At 34.1% G+C, this 13810-nt stretch overlaps 1 protein-coding gene across 1 annotated transcript; it reads left to right on the plus strand.

Moving 5' to 3' along the window:
* The first annotated feature begins 810 nt into the window (after window positions 1-810).
* Window positions 811-5508, plus strand: LOC125590232 (CTP synthase-like). Its single transcript, XM_048763594.1, has 21 exons — window positions 811-1110; window positions 1433-1582; window positions 1672-1751; window positions 1842-1928; window positions 2027-2077; window positions 2174-2291; window positions 2377-2433; window positions 2528-2592; window positions 2672-2755; window positions 2848-2898; window positions 3091-3153; window positions 3227-3273; window positions 3360-3429; window positions 3511-3573; window positions 3644-3733; window positions 3826-3864; window positions 3942-4169; window positions 4252-4337; window positions 4576-4705; window positions 4781-4874; window positions 4992-5508. The coding sequence occupies exons 2-21, from the start codon at window positions 1465-1467 to the stop codon at window positions 5171-5173; spliced, it is 1803 nt and encodes a 600-aa protein (XP_048619551.1). The 5' UTR covers window positions 811-1110; window positions 1433-1464; the 3' UTR covers window positions 5174-5508.
* Window positions 5509-13810: the final 8302 nt, after the last annotated feature.

A 13810-nucleotide genomic window follows, 5' to 3' on the forward strand; every position in this document is an offset into this window, starting at 1 on the left:
CATGTTGTTAAAAAAGAAAAGCAAGTCACATTTGTTTCTACAAAATTTTCATCTTCTCTACTGGAGCCAAGTAAGTTCTAGCTAATATGATGTATTCGGATATGTGTTTTTTTTATTTTGAATATGAAAAAGAATTGCACTGATTATTATTCATCGGTTTGTTCTTCTTTTTTCACGTGTCATGAAAATCCAATAAATCTGTTTGAGCCAATGATTTGATTTGTGTATCTTACAAATTTTTTAATTTATGTTGTTTATATAGAGATGGAGTACAAGATTCAAAAATAAAGTAATGGAAAAAGAAAGGCAGAGGAAGAACAAACACATACCAACAGTTTAAAGTCACAGAAAACATATGGTGTTGCTTGCATTGAAATCTTATCGAAAGATTACTTTCATGTGTATATGAAAGAGTTGAAAGAAATTCTGAACAGTGGATTTACAAATAATTTTCTATCTCTAACGATTTTCTTTTAAAATATTTTTTTAAAAAATTGTTTAATAGGAATTGATAACTATTAAGATTGGACAATTTGATAAATTTATATATAGATAAGTGTATTTTTCAGAAAACTTAAACAAATGTGTATTTTTCAAATTATATTTTTATTGAAATGCATTTATCCAAATTTTCCCTAAAAAAATGAAATAAATTAAATTAAATGGAATATATTTTTCCGCATCAAGAAATATACAGAAATCAAACAATCCGTATATAGAAAAACAAAATACGTATCTTAATTTATTTATTAAAGAAAATGGTTGGGAACTTGGGGTTTACATTGGGGTTTTGAAAGAGAGAGGCCACTCGCTGCTATTCGTCGTCACTTAACTTGTTTTCTCTCCTCCTCTTTTATAAAACGGCTTCCGTCATCAATGGCATGAACCTAAAGAAAAAAAAACCTTCTTCTTCTTCTCTCCTTTCAAATTCTCTCTCTCTCTCTCTCCTCACACTCTGTCTCCATCACTTTCACGCTTTTCTCGCCGCCCTTTATCCTTATCCGATAAACCCATCAAAACCCAGAGCACAAAAACAACACTTTCCATTTTTATATTCAGAGATTGAAAAATCCAGAGCTGCCGGAACACGCAACCGCCGGTTAAAATCAGGTCTCTCTTTCACGCACACACTCTCTCTCTCTCTGGTTTTCGACTCTTGGGTCTCTGTTTTTCTGCTTCGTTGGTTTAAAACAGAGGAAAATGCAAAGAGCTTTCACTCCTAATCTGAAGCAATAGAATCTTACTTTTTGGTCATCCATCCTCTGTGTTGTTGAGCTTCTGTGTCCGTGTTGTTAATGAGATGTTAAGTCTAAATAAAAACTTAAAGCATTTCAAAAAGCGTGGAGCCTTCTCAGCTTCTAGATTGTTGACTATTAAACAGATAGCTTATTAGATATTCTCCTTTACTGATTTTGTTGGTGATTCCTTGCAGGATTAGCTGATTAGAAACCAAGAAACAAGGAGATGAAGTACGTGCTTGTAACAGGAGGTGTTGTGAGTGGACTAGGCAAAGGAGTAACAGCAAGTAGTATCGGTGTTCTTCTTAAAGCTTGTGGTCTTCGTGTTACTTCTATCAAAATCGGTACTTTTTTCATTCATTTTTTTTTGTCTTTGTTACTCTTTCTCTCAAGTCAAAAGATGTTTTGCTTACGTGGATCACTTAATCCCCAGATCCTTATCTAAACACCGATGCTGGAACCATGTCTCCCTTTGAACACGGTGAAGTGTTTGTCCTGGACGATGGTGGTGAGGTAAATAAAAACAACATGTTCTTATAAAAAAACAAAAAAAGACTTCAACTTTTTTCTTTAACAGCTTTTGAATCTTTTTGTTTGAAAAAGGTGGATCTTGATCTTGGAAACTACGAGAGGTTCTTAGACATCAAATTAACCAGAGACAATAACATCACTACTGGGAAAATTTACCAGGTTAATTAATTAAGATCTTAGATCTCAACTAACTGGAAGTTGCTTGTTGGTTGAGTTAGGTTTACTTAATCTTTTTATTATTGTCTTAATCACAACAGCATGTAATTGCCAAAGAAAGGAAAGGAGATTACCTGGGAAAGACTGTTCAGGTAATCATTAAACTTTTTGTAACCTATCTCTTTCTTCATGTTCTGGTGTTGGTTTCCTTCAACTTTGTAGTATTTTGTGGTTGTGATTATTATTAGGTTGTTCCTCATATCACTGATGCAATTCAAGAATGGATAGAGAGAGTTGCTGCTATTCCTGTTGATGGAGAGGATGGTCCTGCTGATGTCTGCGTTATCGAATTAGGAGGAACTATAGGTTATTACCCCAAAAAATACAATTAAATTTTTTTGGATTTATTATTTGCTACTTTTGTGTAAACATAGATTATTTTTGTTTGCAGGTGATATTGAATCTGCACCGTTTATTGAAGCACTTGGTCAATTCTCTTACCGTGTAGGTTAGAACCATTTGAATCCATAAAAGCAAAGAAAAAATGTTTTGGATATGATAGAAATTAACTACTGTATCTTTTGGTTGGTGGTTGAGTTCAGGACAAGGGAATTTCTGTCTTGTCCACGTCAGCCTTGTGCCTGTGCTTAATGTTGTTGGTGAACAGGTAGATATAATTTTCCTGAAATGATGTGACAGTATTTGATTCTGCAAATCTTCATTTGCTTTGTTATTTTTCCTTTCAGAAAACTAAACCGACACAGCATAGTGTCCGGGGCCTACGAGGCTCGGGCTTGATACCTGATATCTTAGCTTGTCGGAGCACAAAGGTTTGGTCTCCATCTTGACTCTAAATCTGTTTCATCTAGAAGTCACTGTCTCCTGGTGTGTTAACTTCTTCTTCTTTTTTTTCTTCCTTCAGGCACTTGAAGAGAATGTGAAAGAAAAGCTAGCTCAGTTTTGCCATGTCCCTGTAAGATGCTGTCTTTTCTTGTCATTGTTATGTTATGTTTTTTTTTTTTTTTGCTTAAAATTTCGATAATTTTTATGTTATTTACTTTACATCTCTGTTACTTGCGAACTTATGGTTCTTGTATCAGCTTACCATTGTTATGTTATTTACTTTATATCTCTGTTACTTACCAGCTTATGGTTGTTGTTTCAGCTTGAGAATATCTTCACTCTATATGATGTTCCCAACATTTGGCACATTCCTCGTTTGCTTAAAGTACCTTTTTCTCAACTAAATTATTGAAAATCACCAAGAAAACATTGCTCAATGCGCACATACTTTTGAACAGGATCAGAAGGCTCACTTGGTTATCTCCAAAGTGCTCAATCTTGCTAGGTATGTATTGTATATATATCTTGTTATGTCCTTTGCTTTCTTGGCATGTGGTGGATTGGAAGTGATCTCTGTTGTTTCTGAAACAGTATTGTTAAAGAACCTTATCTGGAGGAATGGACTTCCAGAGCCGAACTATGTGCCAACTTACATGTGCCGGTGGGTCTCAGCTTTCAATAAACTCGTTACGAACCGTTAAATACAATGACTCTTTCTTAACGCCTCAAGTTACTTTTACAGGTGAGAATCGCTGTTGTGGGGAAATATACCAGCCTCTCTGATGCCTATCTCTCTGTCTTGAAGGTATTACTTACACATCACCTCATGAGGCAGTAGTATCTTGATTAAACTCACATTTGATTAACTTGTGTAGGCTCTCTTACATGCTGCTGTGGCTTGCCGCAAAAAGCTCGTAGTTGATTGGGTTCCTGCTTGTGATCTTGAAAAGGAAACTGAGAAAGAGGTCAGTGAATGAGACCTAAAAACTATACATGTATGAGTTTGCTTGTGTTGACAAGTTTTTAAAACAATAATCATGTTTTTCGTTTTAAGCAGAATCCAAATGCGTATAAAGCTGCTTGGAAGTTGCTGAAGGTTTGTAATTTTACAACTTCAATCATGGAGAAGCCTTTGTGTGTGTTTCACTCATCTCTATTAGTATATATCATCAGGGTGTAGATGGAGTTCTTGTACCTGGAGGATTTGGTGATAGGGGAGTGGAAGGAAAGATCCTTGCTGCAAAGTATGCTCGAGAAAACAAAATCCCTTTCCTCGGTATATGTCTTGGGATGCAGGTCGCTGTCATCGAGTTTGCACGATCAGTTCTCTGCTTGCACGACGCAGACAGCACAGAATTCAAACCTCAAACTAAGCATCCATGCATTATATTCATGCCTGAGGTTCTTAGACTCTCCCACTCTCTTTACTTAATATGTATCTTCGTTTACTGTCTTCCTCACTCGTCCTGCTCGGTGGGTTTAGGGTTCAAGAACTCATATGGGAGGCACTATGCGCCTAGGATCAAGAAAATCCATCTTCAGTGTCAAAGACAGCAAATCCGCCAAACTGTAAGAACCATTGGTTATGTGAATGCTGTAGATTTACATTTTTTTTTAAAAATGTTTAGAGGTTCTGGGCGAAGGTCCTTACATCCTCTAGGACGAGGCCCAAACCATTTTAAATTAACTAAATTTTTTTTAGGAGAGTAGACCCTTCCTAACGTGAGACTACTTAGATCCTTACTAAATAATCAAAGAGTTTTAGCCACTACTTAACATGATGGTTTTGCTTACTCGGTTTTTACAGCTATGGGAACAAAACCTTTGTTGATGAGAGGCATCGCCATAGATACGAGGTGAATCCTGATATGGTTGAGCGACTAGAGAAGGCTGGTCTCTCTTTTGCTGCAAAAGATGAAACTGGCAAACGCATGGAGGTCTGTTTTAGTACTTTAAACTATTTTTATATACTTCAAATCCATCTGCTACTAACCTTATATTAAAATTGTCAGATTGTTGAACTTCCAAGTCATCCTTTCTTCATTGGTGCTCAGTTCCATCCAGAGTACAAATCCAGACCCGGGAAAGCTTCTCCTCTCTTCTTAGGTCCTGACCCATTTTGTTATCAGAAAAAGATTCAAAGTTTTACATCTCTCTTGAATCAACACACGTCAGGCTTGTAAGCACTCTTTTCACATTCTTTCCTTTCTTATTTTGGTTCAGGACTCATTGCAGCATCTTGTGGTGAGCTAGACTCAGTCATGAATCCATCCTCTGCTCATCAACATCTGATTAGTAACTGTCCAAAAAACGTTTTCGTCAATGGAAACTCAAAGAAAGCTTCCAATGGCTTGGCTGATGTAAGACACAACAACGGATACTGCAACGGCCTCTACACTAGATAGCTGCAGCTGCAGAGATTCCCCTTTCTCTATCCATTAAAATTGCTTCATTTTCGATTTTGGTTTGCTTTTTTATTTTTCTACTAAACTTAGGATCTTTCCTGTGTACATATGATTCAAGCTTTTGTCAGGTTTTTAGACTCCTTTTAACAGAATCTATGTTCTGGAAAGAGTCTAGAAACGTCTGAAAATCGCGGTTGATTATCCCTGGTTTGTTTTTTATCAATCAAAAGGGGATGATATGATCATATGTACCTTTGCAACATTTTGTATTTTTATTTGCTTTTGAGTGTCGAAGAAGCATTGGATAAATAAAACTCAGAACAAAGACTTAAGTTTTTTTTTGTCTCTTTTCTATTTGAACTTAACTTTGAAGGCTTAAATAAAATGTTTGTAATTAGTATCCTCAAAGATCAGTTAGTTTAGTTTGAATAAGGTACTTGTAATGATAACAAACATTGCTACGTGTACCTCATTTGACACAAATCCAACCATGTCTTAGCAAATCGAAATACAATTTGGATTTGCTCATGAGTCCAAAAGAAGTATTGGATAAATAAAACTCAAACCACAGATTTAAGTTTTTGTTTTCTTTCTTAGTTCAACTTAACTATGGATGCTAAAGAAAATGTAAGTCACTACTATCGTCAAAGTTTAGTTTGAAGTACATGTGGTGATAACAAACACTACTACATGTATCACATTTGGAACACATCCAACTGCGTCTGACCAAATCGAAATACAATTTGCTCTTAAGTTTAAAAGAGAGTTGATTACTCTTTAGGCCATTTTTTGACTTTTTTTTACGCTCATACCCATTTCTTACATGTGATACACTTTGTTGTGGGCCAACAATAAACTGTGGACAATTTTGCTCTTAATAGACATTCAATGCGTGGACGGGTGGATACGTGGACGGGTGATACGTGGACGGAGATGAATGTAAAAATTCCAGAAGCTTCATCAGAGCAAGCTCCACGGTAGTTGAACTTAAGGACACAAATCCAACAACAATGTTTGTCTGTGGACGGGGACGAGAAGATTTTGATTATGTTGTGCATATAGACGCTAACATAACCACGAATAAAGAAGAAGAAAGATCTCTTAAATTTGTGGATAAAGAATTGAAGCTTGATGTGGTGGATAGAGTAGTAACTCAAACACTAAACATAGATACTCCCTCTGTTCTGAAATGTAAGATGTTTTGAGTTGTACATACTTATTAAGAAAATTACATTTTACCTATAAAGTATCATTAAAATTATAAACTACTCAACCAATTACAAAATAGAACTATTAAATTTGATTGGCTACACAGTTTTTGATAAAATTAAAGTTACCTAGAAAGATGAGAACATCTTATATATTGAAATATAAAAATTATTATAAACATCTTACATTTCAGAACAGAGAGGGTATTAAAAATGTAACATATTGAAAGACTGTGATATGGATGCCAATGTATCCACAATTTCAAGGATGAACAAATTAATAACTACAACGTACATGTCGAGAAAAAAAAGCTTATCAAACCAAAGCTAAACAAACCAAAAAGTTAAAACGAGTCATCTCCTCCTCCAAAACCCCCGGTCAAAACGAGTCAGCTCCTCTTCCCGGTGAGCCACACCATGGATTCCGAGCTCAACATCGTCATGGATGAGCTCGGTGAAGCTGCGGTGGTTCGAGCTCGTCACAGTCCTCCACCATGAGATATGTAGTATGCTGAATTTTAAATTTTAATCATAATTTTTCTCGTCCACAAATAGCCGTCTATGTTTACCCGTCCATGTTTACCCGTCCACGCTTATCTTCCCACACTCATCCACATGTGTCGTTCCATGCTTATATTCTACGTGTAGTTATCTATGTTTTCAAACATCCACATATCACTCATCCATAACACAATCATTGAATACGTGTACAAGTATAGATTTTAAAATATAACAAAAAAAAAAATATCAAAGTGGATATCAAATTATAGAGAATAAAAAAATATAATTTATTATATCAACAAAATTTGCTATATGTATTTTTAATTTAAAAATAAACAAAAATAAAATATTAAGAAGTAGAGTAAACAATAATAAAGAAACACACTTTCTCTTTTCTCTTGTCTAAGAAAGATCTCATTTTCTTCTCATTAAGGGCAAATATGTATATTCTCTTTGAAAGTCCCATGAAAAAGTGTCTCCCAAGTGCATTATGGCCTTGAATGTAATTGAAAAGTGATAAAGTGCGTCTTGATGTAAAAAATTCTTTAAAAGAAGCGTTGAATAAATAACACTCAAAAATAAGCTTTAAGTTTTTGCTGTCTTTCTTATTTATACTAAAATATGAAGACTAAAGAAAATGTAAGTTACATATCCTCAAAGTTTGGCTTGAATAAGGTACTTGTAGTGATAACAAACATTTTGTAGCTTGATTGCTTTCAAGTATGCAAGAAACATCGGATAAATAAAATTCAAAAAGACTTATGTTTTCTTTTTCTTATCTAGACTAAACATTTTAGGCAAAAAAAAATGTTTGTCCTCAAATTTTAGTTTTTATAAATTCTTGTAGTGATAACAAATATTTTTATTTATAATTTGAAACACATCTAACCGCGTCTTAGATGTTTGAAGTAACTTTTGAATTAGGCGCGGTTGGATGTGTTTAAAATAAAATGTATCACATTGTTTTTTTCTTTCCTGGGAGGTGGAAACAAACTCCCGGTCATGGTCAATTCTTTTACGAGAGAATTTCCCAAGATTAATGTATTTAAATTAAATTCTGTAAATGAAGGATTACTTAAAATCGTACATTTATGACTGTTCGTGATATATATACTACACTAAAAGCTGTCCACGTAGACTGATTAATTCAAGCCTATCAGAATTTGCCAAGTCATCAGCTTACAGCTACAATCACTAAACTAAAACATGCCAAGTCGAGAGTTTGTTTGGTTCCTGTCGAAACCGAGGCCCAAAAAATTTGTTGCCCTTCCCTTCTAAATCTTAGGCGACCTAACTATTCCTCTTCTTCAACGTTTAGTCTTTTGACATTGTTGAGACTGTAAAGTCAATCAACATCTCCTCTATTCATCAAAGTCTTCTTCAATAGTGTAACACCCGATATTTCAATCAACTCTTCAATTTCCCACACTCACCATATATAACTTTTTCACTGCTTTATTTCTTGCCTTATTCCACACACCAGTTAAACAAAATATTTATTCTTCATTCTGATTTTTTATTTTTCTTATATGCCTCACATATTTTGATTTCTTCATCTCCGGATAACGCTGCCAACAGATTCGTCTCTATAGCTTCAATCGAGGAGGAAACGAGAGGCCGTAGAATCTGGGGACGAGAGCGGAGAATAAGGTGAGCGGCGAAGCTGTCCACATAGACTGAAGCCTATCAGAATTTGCCATGTCATCAGCTTACAGCTACAATCACTACACTAAAACAGGCCAAGTCGAGAGTTTGTTTGGTTCCTGCCGAAGCCGAGGCCCAAAAAATTTGTTGCCCTTCCCTTCTAAATCTTAGGCGACCTAACTATTCATCTTCTTCAACGTTTAGTCTTTTGACATTGTTGAGACTGTAAAGTCAATCAACATCTCCTCTATTCATCAAAGTCCTCTTCAATAGTGTAACACCCGATATATCAATCAACTCTTCAATTTCCCACACTCACCATATATAACTTTTTCACTGCTTTATTTCTTGCCTTATTCCACACCAGTTAAACAAAAATTTTATTCTTCATTCTGATTTTTTATTTTTCTTATATGCCTCACATATTTTGATTTCTTCATCTCCGGATAACGCTGCCAACAGATTCGTCTCTATAGCTTCAATCGAGGAGGAAGCGAGAGGCCGTAGAATCTGGGGAAGAGAACGGAGAATAAGGTGAGCGGAGAAGCTGTCCACGTAGACTGATTAATTCAAGCCTATCAGAATTTGCCATGTCATCAGCTTATAGCTACAATTACTAAACTAAAACAGGCCAAGTCGAGAGTTTGTTTGGTTCCTGCCGAAACCGAGGCCTAAAAAATTTGTTGCCCTTCTCTTCTAAATCTTAGGCGACCTAACTATTCCTACAACGTTTAGTCTTTTGACATTGTTGAGACTGTAAAGTCAATCAACATCTCCTCTATTCATCAAAGTCCTCTTCAATAGTGTAACACCCGATATATCAATCAACTCTTCAATTTCCCACACTCACCATATATAACTTTTTCACTGCTTTATTTCTTGCCTTATTCCATACACCAGTTAAACAAAAAATTTATTCTTCATTCCGATTTTTTATTTTTCTTATATGCCTCTCATATTTTGATTTCTTCATCTCCGGATAACGCTGCCAACAAATTCGTCTCTATAGCTTCAATCGAGGAGGAAGCGAGAGGCCGTAGAATCTGGGGACGAGAGGCGCTGCGTATAGTGAGTCCGGAGACAAATCTTCCGCGAAGATCGCCGGAATTGAAACCAGCATGTACAGATCATAAACTGAAACTCTCAGTTTCGTTGTCGAATACAGATATCAAAGAGGATTTAAAAAAAATGGTTGGGAGAGAAGACTTCCAGTGAGAGACCTAAGAAGAAACTGAATGTAAGTTATTTATAGTTTGGTCTGAGAATAATCTTTTCTTTTATATGTTTTCCCTGACTGTGGCTGTTAGAGGAAGTAATTATATATTCATATAATGTCCCTGAACGTCTTAAAACATGAAAAAATGCTTTGTCTGCTACTCCGATCCTTAATATAACACTTTATAGCTTAATTCCAGTATCCAGATTATTTGAGAATTGGTCAAACCTACTGAACCACCAACTCATTGCTTCAGAAGAGCATAAGGATTATTTTAGCACTTCCAATCTTCTGTCTCATTCCATGTTGAATTTGAATGCCATGCCCATTTTGTATGAGTTTTTAATCCAAGTATATTTTCGTCATTATATATACTTGTGTTCCATTAGAGGGGTTAATAATTTCGAGCCCATTTTGTATGAGTTGTTGTCGGTGAAAAGTATAGAAATCAACTTTAATTTGTTCATATAACTGAACAAATAAACCATTTTTGGTCTAGAAATGGGTATAGTTGAACTTCAAGGCTGTCTTTTTGGACTGCATGCATGTGAAGAAACAAGGGAGAAAAGTTTGTACAGTCGATGAACTAATCCAAGTGATCACTCCGAAAGGTAGAGGTCCACATAGATAAACAAAAACTTTTAAGATGAAACCGGAACTGAGAAACCTGTTTTCCAAATACTTTGAAATATCTCAATTCTATTTTTCAGTTTGAGGTATTGGACTTGGGTTATTATAAAATGGAAAGTGGGAAAGAAGAGAGTATGCATACATATCCTTTGAGATCTCTTGCTTCATCTCTGGAAAGGGGTCTGCGCGTATGAGTTAACCAAGAGTTCAATTCAGCGATATTTTTACAGGTTTGTATTGAGTTTTCTCTTTGATGATTTCTGAGTTGTCTATATAACTTCGCCATTGCTCTCTCAGGTTTAAGATGATTCACCATGTTCCGGTTTGTTCAAAACTTTTATGTATGTAATGTCTGTTGCAGGTGAAATCTCCTTGCTCTTTCACTCAAAGAGAGATTGAACATCTCACGGACACCATCCAGAATGGTGGCACTGAAGTAATGAGTCTTGATCTGATTTTTTATTTCTTGAAGGACACGTAATGAGTTTTTATAATCATTGTTCTTCACTCCATATAAATTTAACTGCATATGAACTGATGCTGCAGTAACAAAGGAGAATTTACGAACCGTAACAAACCAATCATTCAACTGCATATGAAGCGATGCTGCAGTAATGCTACGGTCACGACTGTTGGCAACGACCTTAGATATGATAGATCCAGCACAGTGACATGACTGACGGTAGAAACCAAAATCAGAGTTACGCTAAAGCAAAGGGAACAAGGAAGCATAAAGTAAGAACAAAGTTGTGATTGCCCTCATTTCCTTGCCTCTTCTGTGAAAACTTAGAAATACTTTTGCTTTGTGTTTGTTAGTGTCTGTAAATCCACATCTATATGTAATTATAGGAGGAAGACATTGGCCAACAGAATGTTTCATTTCAAAGACATGCATAGGGTAAAAATATATATTGTCAAATGAGGGTTTACAGGAGGAGTACATTTATATATGTATTAGTTGTGCTTTAGCAAATGTTTATGTAAAAATGTTATAGATCGTCTCTATTTGAGAAGTGTATTTAATTTAACGTAGACTCAGTAAGATATGCAATTTTTTTAGGTTATCATCTTTTCCTTCTCAAACAAAATGAGTTGTCAAAGAAAATAACAAAAAGAAACGTATGTAAGGTCTACTCGCTGAACATGCCAGCCAAATTAGATAAAAAGGAAGAAAAAAAGCTATGAACATTTGAGAAACAAAAACAAAATGACAAAATTATGTTTAATGATTTGATTCTTAAACTTCATTCATACATTCAAGTATACACACTGAATGTGATAACGGTAAAGGTTTGTGAGTGCAGACTAAACAAAAGCAAAAAGTAGTAAGCAAAGCAACCAAACATAAAATCAGCAGGAAGAATTATATGGAGGCTTTAAGTTTCAAAAAAAAAAAGAATTATATGGAGGCTATCCTCCATAATGTTATTTCTTACTATATTTGGATTATACTAATTGAAGAAGGAAAGTGTTTCAAAAAAGAACAATGAATAGAAAAAAAAACAACAGATCGGCTGTTGTATTTCAAAACATATGTAAAATTTAAGATGTGGCATCGGTTTTTAGTTTCTAGAACATATACATAATTTATCTATGTTTAAAAATATTTAACATTATTATATTTTTCAAAGGAATATTAAAAAACATAATGCTATTCAACAATCGACTTCAAAAGAAATTCATAAACCTATAATAATACTTTGAAGTGCATTATCGAACAATTGTTTGTTCTAATGTATTTACTTATGATGAAATTTTGATCATTTTAAACTATGTTGAAAGTTATATACACAAGTAATATTATTAAATTTACAAAATATAATAGAAAATAAACTCATTTTGTAAAGTACTATTATTTCTTCGTTTCACATAATAAAATATATGTTACAATAAACAAAACTCTGTAACAATAGAGAAATTTTATAAAACAAATTCCCCATTTTATATAAATAAACTATGCACAAAACAGTGAAAACTATTAAGTTAAACTGGTCAAATAAACACAATCTCCCCAATTTAATGCAAAATTTACATATGAAAAATATGATTGAATTTAAAATTCAATTTACCATGAAAATATGTGAAAATTATTACTCTCTTCAATAATTGAAACAAAAAAAAAATGCTATAACACCACTATTGATGTTATTTGACTTCAGAAGAACAAAACAATACAAATTAAACCATTTTTAATCATTATTAAAATTAGACAAGAGTGTAAAAGACCAAACTTAAATTTAACAACACAACAATAAAAAAACTCCAAACTATCTTAATCTGCTTTAATGTTGTAGACATTTTCTGGTTTATTAATTAGTTCTAAATTATGTAAAAATATTAAAAATAAAAATCAATAAAACTATTGAAATAATTTACGAAATATTTACAAAATGAACAGCCAAAAAACTTACGAAAGTAGTAACTTATTAAGTTAATGTTAGGAAAATGAGACATGAAAAAGAAAAAAACAATAAATTAAATAAAAAATAATTAAAAAAATAATTAAAATATTATATAATTATAATAATTTAAAATAGATAATCCATGCGTAGCGCGGAAAAAGAATCTAGTTAATATAAAGGACCCTGAAAAACTCTTTGCTCGGACTCATAACATCTTTTCATATAATAAACTGTTTTCTCATCTTCAAGGTAAAAAAAAATCGCCCTTTTCCCTGAAATGTCTCGAAATTTATGATATTCAATTCTTTTTTTTTTTGCTTGTGTGTTCTCTATGCATAACCAAGAAAACAGACCAGGAACAATGCATTTTGCTGAGATTGAAACAGGAGGACTAAGAGTCGAATGTCTACGATGTCACGTTCCATTCAGACCTCATCTCGGTAGATATAAATTAAATTCCGTTTCTTTTTTTCTTTCCTTATAACAATGTCTTTTCGTACTAGTAAGTTTATGTTTTGTTGTTACAGGGAATCTGATTGCAGCTAGGTTTCAATGTGAAAGCTGCAAAGCTAGCTTGTGTTATAGAAGCAGCACAGGAGGAACAGTGAGATGTCCTTGTTGTAGTTCCTGGCGTCCTATGCCAAGTCTTAAAACCGTTGTCTGTGGTGGATGTAATGCGACAATCATTTATCACTAGGGTGATCTGGAAGTTAGATGTTTTCTTTGCAAACACATCACAAATCCACTGGTAAAAATTCTTATGTACCATTTTCAATATATTTTGCTATTTTTTTATTTAGTTGTTAGGTTTCAGGTTCATTTTTATGTTCAATATGAACCATGAAAACTGTTCAACCTCGAACCGACGTCGCACAATTCACGACACAAAACTCTCACGGAAAAACACTTAGGAACACGTATACGCAAGGAACGAAAGAGAAACAAAATAAGAAGAGGATCATACACAAAGATTAATTGATTACCCAGAGTTCACCGATGTGGCTACGTCTCTGGGGCCTGGCAAGAAAAATTACTA

This window comes from Brassica napus, chromosome C7 (assembly GCF_020379485.1).
Source record: "Brassica napus cultivar Da-Ae chromosome C7, Da-Ae, whole genome shotgun sequence".
Taxonomy (NCBI): domain Eukaryota; kingdom Viridiplantae; phylum Streptophyta; class Magnoliopsida; order Brassicales; family Brassicaceae; genus Brassica; species Brassica napus.